The 13296-nt window shown below is 65.5% G+C and overlaps 1 protein-coding gene across 2 annotated transcripts; it reads left to right on the top strand.

Annotated features, from left to right (window-relative positions):
• The first annotated feature begins 5435 nt into the window (after positions 1-5435).
• Positions 5436-11525, top strand: LOC116964531 (tumor necrosis factor ligand superfamily member 10-like). 2 transcript variants are annotated; one of them, XM_033004397.2, is made up of 5 exons: positions 5436-5726; positions 8590-8736; positions 9041-9077; positions 9540-9647; positions 9893-11525. In XM_033004397.2, exons 1-5 carry the CDS (start codon positions 5493-5495, stop codon positions 10333-10335), a joined length of 969 nt encoding a protein of 322 aa, XP_032860288.2. In that variant the 5' UTR covers positions 5436-5492; the 3' UTR covers positions 10336-11525. The 2 variants fall into 2 exon arrangements, with proteins under 2 accessions (XP_032860288.2, XP_032860289.1); XM_033004398.2 differs by lacking the exon at positions 5436-5726 and adding an exon at positions 7604-8469.
• The last annotated feature ends 1771 nt before the right edge of the window (positions 11526-13296 follow it).

Here is a 13296-nt window from a genome sequence, read left to right as displayed (position 1 = left end):
AAACCCCAATGTGTCCTCGTCCCCCCCGCCCTGCACCCCTCGCAGACCCTTCTCCCAGCCCAGCTCCCTCCGCAGCAGCCCGCGACTCGCTGGCTCTTTGGAGAACCAAGCATTCCCTCCAGCAGACCACCCCGCAGCAAATGAGTCCCTCCACATCTCCCCACGTTACATGTGCTGTGAAATCACAGGTATTCTGGAGGGGGGTGGACATAAAAGACCTGGCTTTAATCATCCCTCTTTGCTCCAGGCAGCAGCAGGGCTGTCCCGGCCCGTCTCCAGGGGGTTTCTGCCCATGCCTGTTGCAGGGATGGTGACTTTCTGCTCGGAAATGGGTGGCAAGGGATAACATTGGCTCTTGAAAAGCTTCAAACTGACTGCAGGAGGTGGGAGCAGCGTCCCACCACCGGGCGTTTTGCTGCTGGCATCCAGCCCTTTGCGCTCCAAGGCCCCCCAACATCCCTCTCGTTCCCAAACCGATCCCAGTGCCACGCTTGGGTTTCTACACCCAGGGAGGGGCACTGATGACCTGGCACGGCCCCAGCTAGAAAATCACCCCGGTAAGACCAGTACTCGGCCGTGCTGCATCAAGCCGTGTGAGCGCCGTGTCTCCCAGGAGTGTCCCCGCTGTGGTGGCCTTGCAGAGGTGCCCCAGCCAAGAAGAAGGTTGCCCACCCTGCTCCACCCCAGGTCTCCACCCTGGTCCCCATGGATCCATCTCCAGTTCCGTTTTCTAAAGGCTCTTCTCTTCCCCGGGACTCTGCGTTGGCATCTCCCCCAGAGGTGCTGGCTGCTGGTGATGAGGACCCCCTCCACACTGCAGCTGGGCACCCCAAAGAACCAGATAGACGGGTGGGGGGAGGTCCCAGCACCCATCGGCTGTAGAGCCCGACCCACATCACAGCCAGACGTACCCCAGAGCCCCAGGGCAGTGCCCAGCTCCACGGTGGTGTCCACCCACAGATCAGAGCATCACCCAGGCAATGTGGTGTCACCCTGGGGGGGGGGGGGGGGGGGAGCTGGCCCCCGCATCTCCCACCTTTCTACATAATCTGGGAGCCCTCCTGCTATTTAAATCTTCTCTCATCTCTCACCTCCTTCCAAACCAGCCTTTCCCTCCTCTGACCAAACACATCCCCATTGAGACTTGGAAGGACGGTGTGATGGGGAAGAGGTTTTTTCCCCCCTAAAAAAAAAAAAAAAAATAAATAAAAAATAAAATAAATCTCAGCACGAGAGAATTGATCAATTCAAAAGACAAATGTTTGAGTAAGCATACCAGGGAGGTTAGCAATGGCCTTCCTGAGCTGCATGCAATGATTTCACCTCCCGGGGGGCTGCTGTTTCCTGGCTGAAGATCATGTAGCCTACACATGTTAGAAATCATCAGCGGCTGCAGCAAGGGAGGCCAGGCTGTGGCTTGCCTTAAAAATGCAGCCTCGGGAAGCCGAGGCCGAGCGCTGGAGCTCTGCTCCCACGGCTGGACCCTGGGAGGAGTGAGGGGCCAGCCCCGGGCCCCGCGGGGATGTAACGGCACCGACCTGCGTCCTGCCTGAAGCAAAGCCCCGGCGAATCCACGGGACAGCCCAGAGAATCCCACACGCACAACTCACCCACCCCGGGCAGGCACCCCCGGCCTGGTTCCCCCCACCCCAGCGCCTGGCTGACAACACTGACCCCAGCAAAACACCTTCTCCTGCACTTGCTCTGCACGGCTGAGTGCTGAGGAAACAAATTTCCAGGCTCAGCTGACCCTGGCTCTCCTAGTGCACAGACCAGGAAACATTAAAAGTGAAAAACAACTCCTCAGCCAATATCAGGAGTCTTTTTTTTCTTTTTTATCTGGCTCCCACCCAATTTGCTTTGCACGGCTCCAGCTCTGGTCCTGCCCTCCCTCAGAGGCTTCCCTGCTCTGCAAACCTCCTCCCTCCCAGGCACGGAGGGCAGCCCCAAGCCACCAAGGTCTTGCAGCTCCAGGCTCCCCCCTGCCCATCAGCAGAGCCATGGGTGCCCTTGGCCACCACCCCAGAAACAGGCAGAATTGGAAAAAAAAAAAAAAAAAACAACAACAAAAAACAAAACCAAAAACAGGGCAAAGTTTTGCAAGTAGGTTGTGCCACAGATGGACGTTTTCTAGCTCTTCCCTCGTCCTGAGCTGTTTTTAACGAGAACGACCAGGAGGGTTCATTTTTCATTGTTTTTTTTTTTTTTTGCAGTGAATAGTTCTCTCTCTCCCAGCTCAGTGCCCTTCCCCAGCTCCAGCGAAGGCATCTCGCCTGGGGCAACAGCTCCTTGCCAGGGCAGGGCTGGTGCCCGCACTGGTGCTGAGCAGAGCAGCGCCTGCCTCTCCCAGGCTCCTGGTCAGGCAGCGTGTGGGGCAGAGGAGGGCGGGGGGGAAAAAAAAATCACTCAGGGACTTGGCAGATGCTTTTGGCTGGAAGATCCCCTTGTCTCGGGAGCATCCTGTGCGACCGACACAGCACGGAGAGGGCAGGGGCAGCGTTTTCCCCACCCAGGTCCCTGCAAGACAAGATCCACGAGCAGCCTGAGCTGAAAGGCTCTGGCCGGGACCGCTGGTAATAAATCAGTGCCCGGCCCTCCAGCATCCCCCCTTCCCCATCTCTCCTCCGCAGAGGGTCCCTCCTCCCTCCCCCTGCTCCGGCAGCTTTGCTCTGAGCAGGCTGCAGTGCAGGTCACCAGGAGGTGGGGGGCAGGGGCGGCCGCAGCCCCCGCGCAGCATCGGTGCTGCCTTCCTGCTTAAAAGAGGCAAAAGGAAAACCTTTTTGCTGCCCAGAAGACAGCAAGGAAACCGCCAGCCTCCTCCACACCCGCTGCCCCACATCCTCTCCCTCCCCACATCACGGTCCGCTGGAGACACGCGTGCAGCGAGAAAGTGATTCCATCGGTGAGCGAAAGACATTTGCACGGAGCTTGCATTATTCAAGGCTTGGCGGAGACTTTTGCAAAAAAGCAGTAAAAGCAGATAAGGTGACTAGTTACCCACTTTCCCACGTCTGGGAGGTCACGGCAGCCGGTCACGCGGCTCCTCTGCCTGCTCCTGGGGGAGCCCGACACGCCTGGCCGCACATTTGTGCACGCCAAAGGATAAAGATGGGCTTGGGGACAGCAAAATGCTGAGATTAAGTGTCCCCACGCTCCCCTCGTGGCAAAGCAAGACGTGGGTGGGGGGAAGCTTGTGGGGGAGACCCTCTCAAAAGGGCTCCTGGGCTACGTGCGATGCCAACCCAGCCCGGCTGCAGTGACGGGTCCAGAGAGCAAAGGGCTGGAGGAGGGACACGTGTGTGGGTGTCAGCCCGAGGAGCAAGGAGAGAGCCAGTACTGATGGCCTCAGGCAGCCGTCACCCCCAGAACGAGGGTCTGCTCCGGGAGAAACGCGGGGCAGGGCTCGGGGCCGGGCAGGGGCTCCCCCGCAGCACTGACGGCTCCTTCCAGACAACTTTCCCTGTGCCAAAGCCGCCTTCAGCCTCCAACCACCCTGTCCGGGTGCTGAGCACCCCCGTGCCAGGGTGCAGCACCCGCGTGATGGGTGCGGGCCGCCCCAGAGATAACACCCGCTGCCAGGAACAGCCGCCGGCCCAGGCCGGGGACACCCCGGGGCCACCCAGGGTGACTGCTGCCACAACCAGATAGAGCCTGGGGTGACCAGGAAAGGAGAAAGAAGGGACCAGGGGTCACTCCCCGTGCAGGCAGGATGGCTGCAAACCGGGCAGAAGAAAAGGCAGGACCTGCTTGATCCTCTGCTGTGCTCTGCCCCACGCACGAGCAGCTGGGACACCAGGGCCACCCCCTCGCCTCCCCACACCCTGAGTGGCCGCTGAGTTTGGGGATGAGCAGGGGGACCAGCCCCCCAACGTCCTCCAGCAAGGGCCACCTCCTCCGTCTCCTGGGGAGGGAGCCCCAAACAGCCTCACACTGCCTCACCGTCCCCCTCCTGCCCCGCGGGAGGGTGGGCAGTGCCACGGGGGTAAGGCCACTAGCTGCGACGGGGGACAAGAACGCCCAAAAGTAGGGTTGGGAAGATGCTGCAGAGGATTTTCTTCAAGCGACTGCCCTGGCAGCGAAGGGAAAGGACAAGTCCTGTCCCCAGGCCCGATGAAATTAGGGACCTGAAAGGGAGTTGCTGCTTCCCCTCAGCCCCCCAAAGAGAAATTGGACCTGCTCTTCCGCTTTTAATTAGGTGGTAGCTGTGAATAGCTGCCTTCTCCTGCATCCCCTGTGCCCTGCAGGAAACTGGCCTCCACGAAGCCGGGGGGTGGGGGGGGGGTGCAAGAAGGTTCGGTGGGGGAGACAGTGCCATTCCTGGCAGGTGGGATGTGAAGCGGGACAAGTTCCTTTTCGAAAGAAACCCCAAAAACCCAAAAACCCCTTCCTTGTGTGAGAGCGCCGCAGAAGCGAGCCGCCGGTGAGCCGCCTCGTCTTACCAGCTCGCCCCGTTCCCCAGACTGGGGGGTGACACACGCTCTGCGAGACCCAGCCCAGAAAATCTAGGAGTAAGGGCCACATCCTGAACCGCTGTTAGTACTGAAACATCACGGACAGTTTTAAAGGATCAAAGCTCAGCCTGGCAGGGCTTTGGTTCCCCGGGGGGGGGAGAGCAGCAGTGGTGAAGAACCGGGCTGTGTCCCAGCCTGGGGACGGCCACGGGGCAGCGACCCCCACCGTGGGTCCCACCCGGGTCCGAATTCATTCTCACCTCCAGGTCCCCGTGTTGCCACCCCGCCGGGACCGCCCCATCCTCGGCGGGGACCGAAGCGCCTCTGCGCTTTAGCAGGATCTCGCTTTCATTTCAGAGGCAAAACCCCTGAAAGCCGCGGGCTCACCTGACCGCCGAGCGGCCCATTCGCCGGCCTTTTCTGTTTGCTTTCCAAACAATTCCACGTTTGCTTTTCCGAGCGGGTGGGTGCTCCATCCCCCCGCGGGACAGCGCGCTGGGGCGCAGGGGCCAAACGCCAGAGTGCGCAGGGGGCACCCTGCTCCCGACCCAAGGCGGGGGGGGGGGGGGTGTCTTGCCGCCCCCCCCTCTGCAAACCTCAGCAGCCGTCGACCCCCTCCCTGAAACCTTTGACCTGTCTGAGCATCTCGGGGTGGCCCCGCCGGCCCCCCCCCCCCCCCCCCGGACATGTGGCCCCATCACCCTGCCCACCCCACCAGCCCCGAGACCTTCAGTTCGCAGCGCAGGGAGCATCGCCGGGGGGGGGGGGGGGGGGGGTGTGTGTGGATCTAGCTGCCTGGAGCTGGCTGCCCCCCAACCCCGTGGGGTCACCCCGAGACCGAACCGTCCCCCAACCCCGTCGCTTCCCGGGGGTCGCCCCCCACCTCTTCCCACCCCCCACCCCCCCCTCTTCCCACCCCCCCACCCCCCCCCCCCAAAATCTCGGGGGGTGGCCCCGCCCCGCGGCCCCGCCCCACGGCCGGTCCCTCCCGTCGGAGCGCGGCGGGCGCGGGGCAGCGGCAGCGGGGCCGGGCCCCGGGCGATGGCCCCGCACCAGCCCAGCGCCGGGCGGTACCTGCGCTCCGGCGGTGGCTCGGCCCTTCGGATGCTGCCGGACAGCCCCGGGCCCGGCCCCGGGTCCGACGGGGCGCGGGGGGCGGCGGGGGGGCGGCGGTGGGGGCCGCTCTGGGGCAGCGTGGCCGTGGTGGCCATCTTCGCCCTGCAGATCGCCTCCACCACCGGCCTCTTCGTCTACTTCACCATGGCCATCTCCAAGGTGAGCCCGACGGCGCGGGGGGGGGGGGGGGGGGGGTTTGTCCTGTTGTCCTGCGCTCCCCCGGCCCCCCCCCCCCCCTCCCCTCCGCTCCTCGGGCCCCGCGGGGGTGCTGCCCCCACGGGAGAACCGGCGGCTGCATGGGGCGGGGGGGGGGGGGGGGCTCTGCCCGCTCCCCCCTTCCGCGCCTCCTCCCGCTGGGGACGGCAGTTACCGGCGCTGCCCCCGCCGCCCACCCAGATGTGAAGGCGGGGGGGGGGGGGGGGGGTGCGGAGGAGGGGGGGTGGGCATGCCCCGAGCTCCGCCCGGAGCCGCGGAGCCAGATGTGGAGGAGAGGAGGGGGGTTTAGGGGGGGGGGTTTGAGGGGATGTGGACGCTGCCCCCCCGCTCCCCTGGGAGCCGCGGAGCCAGATTGGGGGGAGGGGGGGGGTTAGAAGGGGAGGTGGGGGGCGGACACTTGCGCCCAGCTCCGCCCAGAGCCGCCGATCCAGATGTGGAGAGAAGGAGCCTTTGTCCTGGGCTCCCTCTGCGCCGGGGAGGGGGGGCGAGGGGGCCCTACCCTGGGGTCCCCTCGGAGTCTGCAGCTCCGGGGCGGGGGGGGGACGGGGGGCAGCTGCCGCGGGCTCCAAGCCCGGTTCATCCCTGGATCCTACTTCACCCCCTGCCCCCTCCATTCCCCCCCACCCCATCCCAATCCCCCTCAGCCACTTCTTGAGATGCTGGAAGTTGCCTGGCTGGGAAACGCACACACCCCCCCCCAATTCCAGCAGCTCTTGGGCGCTTGCACACTGTGCCAAACCATTCCCAAACTGAGATGCGACAAGCCTGATCCTGCTAACAGGCACCCCCCCCGCACCCCCCCAGCAGCTGCTTCAGGCCCACAGCAACCCCCGAGCGGCGGGGAGGGGGGTCAGGGAGGGAAAAACACGGAGCAGGAGGGGTCTTTGCTGTGGGGAGAGGGAAATTCAGGCCTGCCAGGCAACTCCACAGCTGGTACCCGCCAGCCCTGATGATGGAGGGGCCGTCGAAAACGGGTCCCGCAGTGCCGATTGTTGCACAAAACCACAACAGAGATGGGGAAAAACAAAAAAAAAAAAAAAAAAAAAAAAAAAAAAAAGGGAAAAACCCTGCCCATGGATGCGGGAGGAAGCGTCTGGTGCCCAGCGGAGCATCCCTCGGAGCAGACACCAGCCCTCGCTCTGGGCTTTGTTCCCGTCCCTGGAGCCCGGGTGGCACCCGCTGCGAGGGGTTTGCGTGAAAGGCGCAGGGGGACGGGGGCAGAGCCACGGGGAAGGGCTGGAGGGAGGAGAAAAATCCCCTCAGTTGCCCGCTTTGGGCTAATTGCAGTCACTGGATCCCCGCAGGGGATCTGTGCTGGTGATCAGCACCTCCGGGGACACTGAATCACCCGGCAGGGCCCGCCTGCCTCCAGTTTTACAAAACTTTCCCCCTTTTTCCTTTAATTGAAACACCCTGCCCAGCGCACGGGCCCCAGGAGGGGAGAAGGCGGGCGGCGGGGTTACCCTGCGAGGAGAGGGGTGCAGCCCATCGCAGCGAGCTTTAATCAAGCCAATTAGCGTGATCAGTCGGTGCCGGGCGGCTGGTAGGACCCAGAGGGACGAGGCCCACGGTTGCAGTCCCCACGCCGCTACTGGGACGGTGCCACCACCACCGGTGCCACCACCACCGTACTGGGGGCTGGTGGGAGGAGGGCTGACCCCAATTAGATGGACCCGTGGCGTAATTAGTGCTGCCGGCAGCCTGGGCCTCGCTGCAGTCTTTCTGCGGGTACTAGAGGTGGAGCTGAGCCTGCACTGGAGCGCAGCCCAGCACCAGGCAAAGGGGGTACCCGAAACCACAGCCGAGGAGTCTGGGGGGGGTGCGGAGCGAGCAGGGCCCCGGGGGGAGTGTGGGGTGCTGGAGGGGGCCAAGCCCCCGGTGACGATGTGGCCAAACCCGAGGACTCCTGGGTTCTGCCCTGGGATCTGGGAATGACCCAGGTGATAAGGGCCGGACGGGCGAGGTGCCCGTGTTCATTCCCAGCTCCTGGCACCGCCGATTTCAGGGCAGCCGTCCCCTCTGTGCCTCAGTTTCCTCTAGGCAGCAGCACGGCGCGGTGAAGCCCCTACAACCAGCCGTCCCCGTCCCCCCGCTGCAACACCACGGCCCCGAGCTGAGCCGGCTCAGGCCCGGGACAGCGTGGGAAGGGGCAGCTCGCCGTGCAGCAGCCCCCATCGTGGGGAAGGGAAAGCTTCCCAGCCCAAACCGCAGAGCCCAGGCAGCCTAGGAAGTGTCTGAGCTGGGCCGGGGCTGCCGCAGCGCTGCGGGTGCGTTGGGGTCCCATCTCCAGCCAGCCCGGCTCGGCAGCCGGAGGGGCAGAGCTGCGTGAGAGCTTGTTTTGCAGTTCCCCAGCTCGGCTGGGCGGCGGGGAAGCCCAGGCTGCCCGGGCACGTCCAGCCCGCAGCTGCAGCTCTTCCCTCCGGGCGCCGTCCGGAGCCAAGCCTGGCTCCCCCGGGGAGCACCCAGGCTGGGTTTTACTGCTTGAGGAGCCTTGTTCCCCCACCCCCGGGCGGGAGAGGAAGAGGTGGAGGAGCTGGAGAGTGGGAGATCTGGGTGCTTTCCCTTTACCCGGGTCTCGCCTCCTCCTCGCGCTCGGCGCTGGGACCCCGCGGAAGGGGCTGTCGTGTTCCCCAAGGAGCGAGGGATGAGCAGGGCTCGCTTCCGCCGGGGATCAGAGGAGGACAAGGTGAGATTTCACCTGAGATTCACAAAACCAGATTAATCGTCGACAGACTTTTGGATCCGCCCAAGGCCCCCCCCTCCCCACTCCCAGCCCAGGAGACACCGTGGGTGTTTTCCGTTCCAGCTGAAAGCCCAGGCGCCCGGGAGCGCGGAGGAGCTGCGGTGCCTGCAGGTTATCAACCAGCAGCAGGAGGGCTCCAGCCTGGAGGAGCTGATCAGCAACCAGTCCTGCCTCAAGCTGGCCAACACCATCAAAGCCTACGTGGCCACGGTGAGCCCAGACCCACCAGCTTCAGGGCCTGGGGGAGGATGGGACAACCAATGGGAGAGCTCCCCTCTGCCTCCCTGCCTCAGTTTCCCCGTTGGCCTCACCGGAGGGGTGGCAGAGGGCAGTTGCAAGGAAGGGTTAAGAGGAGGGTGGAGGAGTGGGGCTGGACGCCACGTCCTCTGCGGCGAGGAGCTGGTGGAGCCCAAAGCCGTGGCGTGGGAGACGAGGCGGTGGGGGCTTGGGAGAGACGAGGGACCGCTCGCTTCACCCTTAACCGTGGGACTGTTTCTCTTCTCTGACGGTCCAGGTGACAGAGGACGTCGTCCGCAGGAGCGCGGTGAAGGGTGAGTCCCTCCTGGCCCAGCCGCCTCCCGGGGCGGCAGCCGGACAGACGGACGCGTGGTCCACGTGCGGCCGGGGACGCCGGCGGGGCCGGGGGGAGCTCGGTCGCTCCCGGGGCAAATTCCGCCGGGCACGGTGCTGCGAGCTGGGGCGGGAGAGGGGAGAGCAGGGACTGCCCCACGGGGCAGGGCAAGGGTGTAACATCCCCGGGGAACGGGTCGGGGGGACAGCCATGTCCGTCTGTCTGGCGTCTGGGGAAGCAGGGCCACAGGACACAGCACAGAAATGTTAGATAATGATTGACTAGACATTTCCATCCCCAAATAACCTCTTTTCGATGGGTCAGTGGGGCGATTCCCTGCCCCGCTTGCTCTGCTTGCTCAGTAGGGACCCGCTCTGCCGGCGCGGGGCTGGGGGTCCCCACGCTCTCTGTCCTCTCCAGCCCCGTGTCCCTTTCCTCGCAGAGGCCCGGCGGAGCGCCTTCAACACCTCAAAGGGGCAGGTTCCTCCCAAAACAGCCGGCAAACCCTCGGCACATCTCACCCTCCGCCCGCAGAGCCTGGCCCAGGATGGTGAGTCGGGGAGCCCCGCTGCGCACCGGCGGGATTCTGAGGTGGGAACAGGGGAAAGGTCTCGCCCGAAGGGCAGGGGACCAGGATGGCATTGGTGGCAGATGGGGAGATGTTTCTCCTGTCCAGTCCAAGGCCACCCCCCCGAGCTGTGGGAGAGATTCAGAGCCACCCCCCTCCCTTCCCCCTGACCCCGACACCCCCCCCAGAGCATCTCGCGCCCCTCGGTGACCCTTCCTTCTCCCCAGGGAACTCCAAGCGCTTCGGGAACCTCTCCCAGTCCTGCCGCCACGCCATCGCCCGCTGGGAGGACAGCACCATCCACTCCCACCTGCAGAACATCACGTACCGGGACGGCCGGCTGCGCGTCAACCAGGCGGGCAAGTACTACGTCTACTCCCAGATCTATTTCCGCTACCCCAGCGACGGGGCCGGCGCCCGCGTCTCCGTCCCGCAGCTCGTGCAGTGCATCAACTGGAAGACGTCCTACAGCCAGCCCATCCTCCTCCTCAAAGGGGTCGGCACCAAGTGCTGGGCGCCCGAAGCGGACTACGGGCTCCACGCCCTCTACCAGGGGGGACTCTTCGAGCTGAAGGCCGGCGATGAGCTCTTCGTCTCCGTCTCCTCCTTGGCCATCGACTACAACGACGCAGCAGCCAGCTACTTCGGGGCTTTCCGGCTCGACCTGTGACCAGCCGCCGCCGCTTCCCACCTTCCCGCTGCTCCTGCCCACCCGTCCTCTCGCGTGGCCCCGGGGGGCAGCAGCTGTTCCAGCGCGGGGTCCTTCCCTGTGTGACTGACCGTCCCCTGCGGCGAGGGACGAGGAGGAGGAGGGCGCGTTGGGGGGCTGGGGGGGGGTGGCTGCCCGCCGGGACCCGCGGCGCTGGGTGCCGCACGAGGAAGCCCACGAGCCAGGAAGGGTCTGCGAGGGCCCACGGGAGACATGAGGCAGGGAGGGGGGGGGGGGACGGGGACGGACACACACGACACGCACAACGTCCCAGCCCCCCGTGGCGTGTCACCTCCCTGGCTCTCGTGGGAGCACATGGCGCAGGCAGCACCGAGGGGGGGTGTCCCCGTTTGTGACCCCAAGACGAAGCGTCCCCGGGGCGGGGGGGGGACGAGCCTCTGCAAGGCAGACCCCCACCGCTGGCGGGGGACCCCGAGCCGGCACCCCCGGGGGGGGGACACCAGGGGCCAGCCCGTGGGTCCGGCAGCGGCCACGTGAAGGAGTCTCCATGCGGGTTAATTGGAAACCCCGGGGGCGATGCCGGCAGCCGGGTTTCGGGGGAGGTGGAAGAGCAGGGCCACGAAGCTGAACTAGTCACCAGCCCAAGCAGCCGCAGACAGGCGCGTTTTGCCCCAGCCGGGCTGCACAGCACCATCCAGCCTGGGAGCTGGCCATCGCACCCCCCCTTCGCTTCTGACCAAGCATCCCCGGGGCTTCTGGTCCTCCCAGCCCCGTTGCCCGGGCCAGCGCAGCCAGGGCCAGCGTGGTGGCCACCTGCTCGCCCACGGCTTTAGCCCCGGCCAGCGTTAACCTGCAGGATTTTGGCTCGTGGGTGAGCGGCAGCGGCGCAGGACCCCGGAGGAGCACAGCCCACCCCTCGGTGTTTAAGGCCCTGTCAGACGCAGAAGGTGGGTTCAAGCAGGGCAGAGCACGGGCGAGCCGGGCGCCCGTGGGTGCTGGGGTGGACACAGCCCCCCCCTCTGTAATTACCTGTATAATCTCTGTATCATATAAAGACTGTTGGTGTGTATGGACAGGAATGCAGCACAGACCCCCACGAAGGGTACAGGCACCCCCCACGCGGGCACGGCGGCGGGGGTGGGAGCGAGGGGGCTCTCAGTGCTGGTTTAAATAAACCCTGTACTCCAGCACCGGTCTTGCTGGTCTGGCTCTGGGCCCCCGAGCAGGCTTGGTGCTGTGCAGACCAGGGATTTTGAGGTCTGGCCCAGCTTCCAGGCTCAGCTGGCAGGCAGCAGCACCCCAGGGTGCTGGGCAACCCCTCTCGCTGCACCCCGGCCTTATCAGCCCCCCCATTTCCCTGCCCCAGCCCAGCCCAGAGGCTGGTTGCAAGGGAGCAGAGCAGAGGGGCAGCTTCCCCCCAGCTGCCTCCAGCCTCCCCACCACCACGCCAGCCCACCTGTGCTGGGATGCTGCTGGTGCTGGGATGCTGGTGCTGGGATGCTGCTGGTGCTGGGATGCTGCGGGATGCTGCTGGTGCTGGGATGTTGCTGGTGCTGGGATGCTGCTGGTGCTGGGATGCTGGCAGCAGCAGAGCAGCCCGGGTGCGGTGCCAGAGCTGCCGGGTGCTGAGGCAGCCCCGGGGGACGGGGCTGGTGCAGTTCCCAGGAGCTCTGATCCCGAGAGCTGCAGACGGAGCCCAGCGAAAGCCGCAGGCAGGAACCAGCTCCTGCCTCAACTCGCACCCATAGCCCCTCGAAGGGCTCTGCCGACACCCGGGGCATTCCCAGGGAGATGCTCCTGCTTCCGAGCCAGGTGCCCTCACCTCCCCTGGGACCAGGGGCAGCTCCACACCGGCTCTGGCAGAGCCCCCCCTGGGATCTCCATTCCTCATCTTCCTCTGTGCCCATCAGCTCTCGGGGGGGGGGGGGTGTACATCTAGCCCAGCTGCCCCCGGGGGACCCCAGGGCTGCTCCTCCTCTCTCTGCTTTGGGGTTGCCAAGCCCCACAAACTTCCCAAACCACCTTTGAAAAGGCCCATTTTTTTCCACCTTTCATTCCTCCTCCTGCTTTCTCAACTACCTTGGTGCCCAGCAGCAGGAATCGGGCTCCCAGGGCTTTTAAAATCCGTACCAGCCTGCAACACCCCACCCCACCCCCCCCCGCCCCGGGGACCCCCGCGCTCACCCCGGCTCCTGCACCCCCAACTCCCGAGCTGCCTTCGGCAGCAGCTCTGGGATCTCAGGGTTGAATCAGACCACCCGGGGCCGCAGGAAACGGAGCCGGTCGTCCAGAGGTTTTTTTTTTTCCTCGGAAACAGAGTTTAGGGCAGCCCCCCGGGCCGGGAGCGGGTGGGAGGCTGCCGTTTGCCACGCAGCCAGGAGCCGGCGGCGGGGCAGGTGAAGCCCCCCCCCACCCCCCAACCCCCCCGTCGCGGGGGGAGCCGGGCTCCGCGCCAGCGGGGCGCTCCGCTTTCCTGGAAGGGAGCAGAATCGTGGGCGGGTGTTTTTGGAGAAGATAAACTCCACGAGCATCGGGGCAGCTAGCAGCTTGGCGAGAGCCGAGCGGCACCGGGCGATGAGAGATGGGGGGGGGGGGGGGGGGGGGGGGGGAGCGGCTCTCAGCTCGGCAGCTTTTCCAGTTCTCCCCATTCCGGGCTCTTCCCGGCGGTGGGGAGAGGGGCTGGCAGGCATCCCCCCAGCCCCGGCCGTCCCCAGAGCCGTGGGGTGGAGCTGGCCCACGGACGCCTCCGGGGAGAGGAGCAGGCTCCTGCAGAGCCCCGGGGGCATGAAGAGAAAGGGAAGGTGAGAGTCAGGCACGGGGGGGGGATGGTTTGAGAGGCACCGGCTGCTCCGGGAGAGTCACCGGGTCCTGAGTCTTCATCTCCCCTCCCTGGGAGCTTTTGGAGCAACCTCACCCTTCCCAGCCCTGGCGTGAGCTTAGAGGAGGCTTAATGTAAAAAAA

This window comes from Tyto alba, unplaced genomic scaffold (genome assembly GCF_018691265.1).
Source record: "Tyto alba isolate M040663 unplaced genomic scaffold, T.alba_DEE_v4.0 Super-Scaffold_5, whole genome shotgun sequence".
In the NCBI taxonomy this organism is placed as follows: Eukaryota; Metazoa; Chordata; class Aves; order Strigiformes; family Tytonidae; genus Tyto; species Tyto alba.
The sequence above is the reverse complement of the archived record's forward strand: the minus strand, read 5'-3'. Positions and strand labels throughout refer to the sequence as shown.